This window comes from Tupaia chinensis, unplaced genomic scaffold, assembly GCF_000334495.1.
Source record: "Tupaia chinensis unplaced genomic scaffold, TupChi_1.0 Scaffold146687_1, whole genome shotgun sequence".
In the NCBI taxonomy this organism is placed as follows: Eukaryota; Metazoa; Chordata; class Mammalia; order Scandentia; family Tupaiidae; genus Tupaia; species Tupaia belangeri.
The window spans coordinates 1,230,125-1,239,977 of NW_006206544.1; the positions used below are offsets into that span (position 1 = coordinate 1,230,125).

General features: G+C 35.3%; 1 protein-coding gene across 4 annotated transcripts in view; it reads left to right on the plus strand.

Annotated features, from left to right (window-relative positions):
- Positions 1–9,853, plus strand: part of PTBP2 (polypyrimidine tract binding protein 2) — a 66,709-nt gene that overhangs the window by 17,944 nt on the left and 38,912 nt on the right. For all 4 annotated transcript variants that reach the window (XM_006169012.3, XM_014584377.2, XM_014584378.2 and 1 more), the window contains exons 4-5: positions 7,596–7,768; positions 8,617–8,760. In XM_006169012.3, the coding sequence (XP_006169074.2) occupies positions 7,596–7,768; positions 8,617–8,760 (317 nt within the window). The remainder of the gene's footprint in view (positions 1–7,595; positions 7,769–8,616; positions 8,761–9,853) is intronic.

Consider the following 9,853-nt stretch of genomic DNA (forward strand, 5'->3'; position numbering starts at 1 on the left):
TGTTAATAAAAACAAACAAAAAAAGTAACTTTATGATTGTTTTCTTTCTGTGGTTTTAGCATTTTTGTTGTTGTTGTAACACTATTTTGATTCCTCATATTGATTTCCTTTGTGTTAGCTACTTGGAAACTGAAGATTTATATGTTTCATCTTCAAAGTTAGCGCTTTCCTTAAATTATATATGTCTAACATAATATAACTGATTATCATGTCCATCTGTAAACAAATATGGACTAATTTTTAGACTTTCTTTTTATAGTAGAACCAAATATTTAACCTGATGACGGTGAATGAATTTACCTTCTAATCCTATGTATCACTTTACTTGCTTGAAACCAGAAATCTTTTTTTATTTTTTTAATATCCTTTTTTGAATTGCCTGCTTGTGGAACTAATTATTGTTCAGTGAAAGGATCTTTAAAGTCAGGAGACGTTTTAATTTCCATCAGGTAGCAATTGCTTGTGTATTCATGCACCTTGGCAAACATATGTATCTCTAACAACTCAGTTAACTGAAAATTATATGATGTGCTGACCAAATGTAGTCATAATGATATGAAGGTGAATTTACCAACACGTCATTATTTTAGATTTTTCTGTAGTGTTTACAAAGCACAATCACTAAGCCATGATTTTATATATTTGTATACACACACACATATACACACATGTATGTGTGTATATATAAATATTTTTTAAATTTATGATAGATTATGTGCAGAGAGAGATGAGCACCTTCTACAAGGTCTAGTCATGCTGTGATCCTCTTCTTCCAATCCTCTAGCCTGTAAGATCTTGGGCACTTGTATGTGCACGCAGTACGCCATGGGCCAGGGACATGAATTGCAGTTGCCATATGGGATCTGGCATTATCCTAAGCATTTTATTACTGTCATGCATTGGAGCAAGTGCCCCCCCCTCATTGTAATCGCTTCTGATTAAGCTTCCTGAGTAGTGGAAACTATGGTTCATTTCTCTGCACCCAGCTTTTTTATTTTTTTTTAAGAGAGAAGGCATAAATTGAACCAGGTCTTCCATATTCTCAGCCTGCCAAGTAGCAACTTCTATAGTGTTTGTTAATGTGGCCGTGCAACTTGGCCGTGATTTTGATCGTTTAACTACCATGTGCAAATATTTATAGTCACATAAATGTCTATAACCCTGCTTTATCAGTTGTTCTTTTTTTTCTTTCTCGTACATGTAGTGTTTGATAATACGAATTTTTAAAAGTTATTATTTATAGTTATGACAATAACTGAGAGCAGCCTTGTCCCTTTTTCCACTTCCCTCTCTGCAAAATAAAACCATATAATTGAATAAAATATAGAGAACAACTATTGTGTGAAATTGATGAGGAGCACAAAAGCATGATCCTTGAAAAAGGGGAAATACGAGGTGATTCCCCTGCCTTGGGAGACCTTATTGCTCAAGGACAGGGAAATGGAGCCCAAGCAGAGCAGAGAGGTCTCATCGAGCTAAAGAGACTAATGGTTGGCACATAAAACTGTTCAGACATCTGGGGTTTGTTGGGAAGAGTCCTGGAGAAAAAAAAGTTGACCAAGGGTTTAGACATAGAGCAGGAGACAGAATTTGGTGTGTAATTTCACCCCCAGAAATTTGGATAATGACTGGGTTTGTATGTGTATAGGAATAAGACTTAGCAAAGTCTGTCAGAAATGATTTGTTCTGGAGCAGAGAGTTAGTTAAATGGTAATTCTGTAGGTTGGTTAGGACCCTGAGACCCTTGGATTTGGGGAAGTCAGAATGCAGACATTTTGTAGGATACCTCAGACACTCTTATTTATAAATTAGAGGGTTTTTTTTTAAATCATTTATCTCTTATATGATAAATACAAGACAGACCACTCCCAACAGGGTCTTCATACCACATGATTCCCTCTAGCCTGCCTAGATGACAAATATGTGGGCACATATAGGTAGGCCTTGGGATGCAAATTTGAGACATCACAAATGAGTACAGTATTCCACAGAGTGTTACATTACTGCTTTGCCACGATTTGGCACCAGGCACTCTATTAAGACTACAGAAAGTCCAGATCTTGGAGTCAGCAGGTGGCATGGAGGTTAAGGCTCTGGACTTCACATGACTGACTGCAGTTCAAGTTCTGGAACTGGCAGGTTGAAAAATCACACCAGGGGTGTGTGTGTGTGTGTGCGTGTGTGCCCAAAATCCCAGGAAGAGAATGGAGTAGAACAGATTGTAGCATGGCCATCCTCCCTAGGGGATGATTTATTGCTTTCTGACTCTCTCCAGCGAGTGCACATGCCCTATAACAAAAATCTGTCTCTCTCAAAAAAAGGGTCAAAGCCTTAAGAAAGACTACATCCCATAGTAAGTACAATTAAAAAAAAAAAAGTAAGAAGAAACTAAAAGTGTGGGGCCAGCAAGTGGCATGGTGGTTAAGGGCGCTGGACTCCCACATGGCCGGCCATGGTTCAAATCTCAGACCTGGTGGCTTGCTTTCTCACTTCCTCTCTTTCTCTCTCTCTCTGTCTCTCTCTGGTCAAACTGAAAAATAATAATGATAATAACAATAAATTAAAAAAAAGAAAAAGAAACTCAAAGTGTAAGCTAGCAGGATATGAAGGATTCACTAGTTGTTTAGTTGCCTATCAAACAAAACAGTATACTCCATAAGGAAGATAACCTGATTCAGTCTTCCTGTAACTGTCATCCATAATATCTGGTATATCAAAACGTGTAAGTCATATAAAGAAAGAGGTAAATAATCCATAAACTAGAGAAGAAACATTTAAGAGGAGCAGACTCCAGAATGACCAAGTTGTTAGAATTAGCAGGTGAGACTTCTAAGTATAATTTTATGCTATAAAGGAAAAGCTCAAAGTAATAAGTGAGCAGATGGATAAATGTACAAGAGGTAAAGAGCTATAGAGAAAGCATGTAGAAGTACTCTATCTGAAAAATACTATATTCAAAATGAAAAATTCACTGGAAATAGCAGAGAGTTGTAACTAACACAAGAAAGGTTAGTGAACTTGAATATAGATGAATGCAGATTATTTAGTCTTCCTGAGAGAATAAAACATAACCTGTGAAATAATCAGGCATTCAAAATATGTGTGTAATTGGAGTTCCAAGGAGGGAATAGTGAGAACTAAATAAGTAAATTCAAATGTATGTATATATTTGAAGCAGTAATGACTGAAAACTTAAAATTCGAGGGGAAAAATCCAATTTATAGTTCTAAGGAGCCCCCTATGTCAGATGAATAAAAGATTCAAACTTAGGTACAAGATAGTAAAAATATTGGGAACCAGCAGTTAGTGTTAATGGCTATGTCGCTGGACTCCCACGTAGTCGACCATGGTTCGTGTCCTGGACCCGGTGGCTTAGAACTCACACTGGGTGCATATGTGTGCGTGCCCAAGATCCCGAGAGAAGAATGGAGGAGAAGGGATTGCGGCGTGACCACCCCCTGGGGGGTGATTTCTCGCTTTCTGTCTCTCTGTCTGTCTCTTTCTGTCTGGCGAATGCACGCGCCCTATAGCAAAAACCTCTAAAAAAAAAAAAAAGATAGTCAAAATATTCAAAACTGAGGATAAAGAGCAAACCTTAAAACAGCCAGGAAAAAGGCATTTAGTAGGAGACCAACACCTTGCACTGAAAAAGGGAAAAACTATCTTCCTCAGACTGAATGGAATGACATTAAATCCACAGGAATAACAGGGAGTACTGGACATGGTAAATACGTGTATAAATTTTACAAAAGCTCTCTTTTAATCCTACTTATATAAACAAACACTTTGTATTGGGTTTATTGGGTATATAGATGTTTATATGGCAGCAGCACAAAATAAAGAAGGGTAAATGGAATTTTACTGTGTGAAGGTTCTTATATTTTACATGAAGGGTTATAGCATTAATTATAATGTAAAATGATTTTCATGTGGGCAGCAAGTGGTGTGGTGGTTAAGGCAGTTGGAGCCCATGGGGTCACCTCTGCAGGTTTAAGTCCCAGACCCAGTGGGCCTGAAAAATACCGCCCTGTGTGCGCGCGCATGTGCCCAGAATCTTGAGAATGGCAAAGGGGTTATGGTGTGGCCATCTCCCTGGGAGGTGTGATTTACCATTTTCCCTATCTTTCTGGTGAGCACATGTGCCCTATGACAGAAAAATATTTAAAAAAATTATTTCATAAGTTAATGGAGCATATTTAAAGTCTGTGTGTTGTCTCTAATTAAACATATTAAAAAGTATAACTGAGAGTTAGTAAAGAAAAGTTGGAGCATTAATTACCTGTTTTCAAGAATTACCATAGAGTACAATATTTAAAACACATTGACATTAAGAAAAATAGGTGAGTGGAACAGAATAGAGAATTCAGAAATAAACCCACAAAATTATGTATGACTCAGTTTTGGCAAAGGTGCAAAGTTGGTTTAGTGGATAAAGAGTAGACTTTTAGACAGGGTACTGTAGCAGTTGGCTATATCCAGCTATATCCATATACAAATAAATAAATGAATAATCTTCTATCTGTATTTTCATACTGCATGTGAAAGGTGATTCTGACTGGACCATGACTTTTAAATGTAAAATCTGAAATTTATAAAACTTATAGAAGAAAATATGGGAAATATTTGTGATATTAGGATAGGTAAATATTCCTTAGATATAATCCTAAAAGCTCAGTGGACTTAATATCAGAATTTTAAACTTCTGCTTTTTAAAGAGATTAAGAGGAAAAAAAAAAAAAGCAACAATATTGGCAGAACATCTTTACAAATATAACTGACAAAGGACTTGTTTCCAGAATATTTATAAATTAAGAATATGTCAACACAAACTCAGCAGTGCCAGACAAACAGTTTAATAAATTGGCCACAATATTCAAAGTTAGTTCAGCAAAAAAGATATAGAGATGACAAATAAGCACATAAAAAAGATGCTTAGTATCATTAGACATTAGAGGAATGCAGATTAAAACTATAGGAGACATTACACACCTTTTAGAGTGACTACAATTAAGCAGACCTTATAAAGTGTTGCTGTGCACTTATTGTATGATCCAGCTTCTTATCTCCTAGTCATCATCAAGAAAAATGCAGACATATTTTCATTAGAAAACTTGTTCATGAATGTTCAAAGGAACTTTACTTATACTTGCGAAAACCCGAGACAACTCAAATGTCCATCAGACAATGGACAGATAGATTGCTGTTTTGGCATTGTATGCCTTTCCATTTAATGGAATGCTGCAGCTCTATAGAGTGAGCTATTGATAGACACACAAGATTGAATCTTCAAATAATTACTTTATGTGAAACACATGAGAAAAAACTACATCCTGTTCATGACGTGAAGATCATGTCCGGGATGTCTCTCTCATGGAAAAAAATAAAACATACCAGACTTGCTTAACACCTGCTACAGTGGCTAAAATGAAACAGTTTGGCAACACTGAATGCTGATGAAGATATGGAGCAAGTGGAATTATCCTCTCTTGCTCGTATGAGTATAAAATAGTTGGAAAAATAGTTGTCATTTTCTTAAAAATCTAAACACATACCTACCTTACAATCCATTTCATCTACTTATAGTTTTTTGCCCATTGATAACGTGTTTACTACAAGATTTGTATGAATATGTGTATCAGAAACTTCTTTGATAATACTCTCAAACTTGAAATAACTGGGTATCTATCAGTAAGAAGATTGATAAATTATGATATACAGTGGAGGATTACTCATTAATAACCAAAAATGGCTACCAGTGCATGCAAAAACATGGGTCATTTTGAAATATATGAAGCAAAACACATTTCGTGCAAAAAAGTACATATTATGTGATTATATTTCTGTGTAGTTAAGGAGCAGATAATCAGTCTTTTATTTTTTTGAGAGAGACTTTTGTTAAAGGGCATATACACTCGCCGGAGAGACAGAAAGTGAGAAATCACTCCCCAGGGAGGATGACCATGTTGCAGTCCCTATCTGGTTCATGGACTAGCTAGTTTACATCTCCTCCTAGACTGTAGAATATCATTTCATCTTGTTCACTCCTGTATTCCCCAGAGCCTGAAGTAGTACCAGACATATCCCATATACTCAGTAGAAGACTAAAAAATCAGTGAGTGGGTGAAGTTTGAAGACACCTATAGACTAAGATGATTTTAGACAATTATAGACGTGGTTAAATATATGCACACATTTTCTGTTGTTTATAGGTGGTATTGAATGCTTTCAAGAATGCCATAGAGTACCTCAAATTTAATACAAATTGAATGTACATGTATGTTTTTTAATGTATGAGTATTCTTCATTTTTGGTTAGTCTTGGAGATATCTCTTGAGTTCCTAGAAGACTAAGACTATTGGATAGATTGCACAGTTTTTCAAATAATCCTTTTTTTTTTTTTTTCCTTATTTTGCCAGAAGGCATGGGCTCTCATATGAGAGGTTAAGAGGGAGAAAACACATCTAAAGGGGTATGGTCATGCTGCAGTCATTTTCTCTCTATCCTGTTGAGATGTGGGGCACATAGATTCTTGACACATAGCCAGGGCCAGAATTCAAATAGCACAGTCAGCCAGGTGGAATCCAGCTCTTTTAACCCCTAGACCCTTGGACCAGCCCAAAGCATCACTTGTTTTATAGGTATCTTTGATAAGGTTTTAATTTTAGGTGATATTTGGGAATGATGGCAGGTAACTAATTTATTGATGAAAATTTTCAAGTAACAAATAGGTTTAACTTTCTGACTGATTTATAGAATATTGATAGTAATAGCCACAAAATACCAATAAGTTGATTAGGTGATAATACTAACAAATTAGGAGAGGCTCATTGTAAATTATTCCATAATGTGGCTTGACTGTTTAATTATTTTTATAGCATTGCCTTCTTTGATCCCAGTTTTGAATACAGCATTTATAATCTCCCTTATTTTTCCCAACCCAATTTTTTTTTGTATTTGCTAGTCTGCTAAGAGGATTAAATTGCAAGATAATTGTGTTCTTTAGTCTAGACAGGTTTTTTTTTAAATGAAATTGCATCTTAATGTATTTGCTTATCACTTATTATTTATATATACTGTTTAGAAATATACTGCTTAACAGCAATTTTAACTAGTGGATAACTTAACTTCATTTAATAGTAATTAATGAGCATGATTTTCTTGATTTTCTCCATCCTTTGAAAGCTCAGGTTTTGGGTTTTTAGGAATTACTCAAATATACTCACCTATGTTTTTAATTTTTTTTTTTTTTTGGAGAGGTTTTTGCTACAGGGCACGTGCGCTTGCCAGACAGACAGAAAGAGACATAGAGACAGAAAACGAGAAATCACTCCCCAGAGGGATGGTCACGCCGCAATCCCTTCTCCTCCATTCTCCTCTTGGGATCTTGGGCACGCATGCACACGCGCCCGGCGTGAGTTTTAAGCCACCGGGTCCGGGACGCAAACCACAGTCGACTATGTGGGAATCCAGTGACTTAGCCATTACGCTAACTGCTGGTTCTCAATTTTTTAAAAACTGTGTTTTGTTTACGCAAATAAGGAAAATTAGTAGATTATTTTATTGTTGCTTAACGGTTATGGTTTAATGTCTTTCAGCCAATGGTAATGATAGTAAAAAATTTAAAGGAGAAGATAAAATGGATGGTACACCTTCTCGTGTACTTCATATTCGAAAATTACCTGGTGAAGTGACAGAAACTGAAGTTATTGCTTTAGGCTTACCTTTTGGTAAGGTGACCAATATCCTTATGCTAAAAGGAAAAAATCAGGTATGACTTCTTTAAGAGTTTATAAAATGTTAAAGCCCAAATTACCCAGCAGGTGCAAATTAACTATCATCTAATAAAAGGGTAGAATATAGTAGGTTAATTTTGTGAAAGGATGTAACAGAAGTCTTAAATTTTTCCTGGTAGTTGCATGTGGGATACTAATGCTAGGTAGCCCAAATGAATGAATCACCATAGTTTTCTAACTTTGCCTTTTGAACTTAGGCCTGTAATTGAACAGCTGTTACAGTGAGCTTGTAAAAATATAAGTATTTTTTTGTGGCTCTTTTCTTCATGGTATCAGAAATCAGCAGGGGAACTAAGCACTTTATCTTTAAGATTATCCTTTGAAAATATTACCTGGTACTTTTAGCAGAGAGATTAGTCATTAATTCTGGATATTTTTCATTCAGTAGGTATAACTGTAGCATTAGAGCCCTATGTATTAATATGCAATTTTGATTTAAATTTTTAATTAGAATTTATTAAATTTAACATTCCCTTGGATATAGTGAATATTACAGTTAATCTGATATTTAATTACTGATTTTTTTTAATTATATGCTTTTCAAATGACTTTGAGGTCATTTGTATTCTCTAGGATAGGAATGATAAAATTCTAATGCTAGAAAATTTTTACATTTTCTCTAGCTTTTGTTGGTGGGAAATAGATTCGTGTAGTGTAAAAAAGTATAGATGGCAGACAGAGAAGCACATACACTCCAAGTTTACTTTTGAAGTTAGCTTTAATTATATACCTAAAAAACTTTAATAAGAAATTTCCAATTCTTACTGCAGTGTTTATTGAATTTAATTCATATTATTAAAATTTTTGCTATTTAAATTTTCAGGCTTTTTTGGAACTGGCAACAGAGGAAGCAGCTATTACTATGGTTAATTACTACTCTGCTGTGACACCTCATCTTCGCAACCAACCGATTTATATCCAGTACTCGAATCACAAAGAACTAAAGACAGATAATACATTAAATCAAGTGAGTATGTTTAAGTACACAAATAAAATGGCCTAGAACATAGTAAGAATCTCATAAACATATTAACAGAAAGTAAATTGCATATCTGTTCAGATATTTCCATAGGCATTTTTAGTTATTTCTAAAGTATTTTTATACATTATGTTTCTAAATATTGAATACTGTGATCATTTTTAAGATGTAAATATTCTCCATTATTTTTATACTCTAAATTAGTACTGGATGAATTAGTTAAATAGTATTTTCTAAATTTCTTTAAAGCCTTGGGTCAAAATGTTCTTTTCTTGTTGCATTTTAAATTTTTGTATAGAAACTAATTATTGGGTTGTCAGAAAAGTCATGATGTATTTTTTCTATGTAAAAGTGACTTTTCTGACAACCCTGTATAAAGTAAGACTGACTAATAGCATAAATTATACAGCTATGTTGCTTAGACATTAAGATATGAAGTTCGTTTGATTATAAATAGGTCTCTTTTTTTTTTTTCCCATTGAAGTTTTGCCTTAGGATGCATGTGCTTGCCAGAGAGCTAGACTGAGACAGTGAAAGGACAGTGAGAAATCACCCCCCCGGGGGGATAGCCATGCTGCAAGCTCTTCTCCTTCATTCTCCACCTCGGGATTTTGGGCACACACGTGCACACACCTGGTGTGGTTTCAAGCCTCCGGGTCTGGGACTCGAATCATGGTTGACCTTGTGGGAGTCCAGCATGTTAACCACTGTGTCACTTGCTGGCCTCCTCTCATGTTTTTGAACCACTGTTTTATTCTCTATTTCTAGGAGTTTAGCATTGATCTTAGGTTTCACTTACAAATGAGATCATATGGTATTTATCTCTCACTTAGCATATCCTTTTAAAATAGTATTTGACATCCAAATTATTTATTATTTACTAGTATTTTTATTAAAGCAATTCATGAGCACATACTTTTTAAAAAAGATTTAAATAAAAGGGGTAAGTAAGGAATAAAGATAGGGTGGGACCAGCAGTTAGCGTAATGGCTATGTCGCTGGACTCCTGTGTAGTTGACCGCGGTTCGCATCCTGGACCTGGTGACTTAAAACTCACGCCCGGCACGTGTGCGTGCGTGCC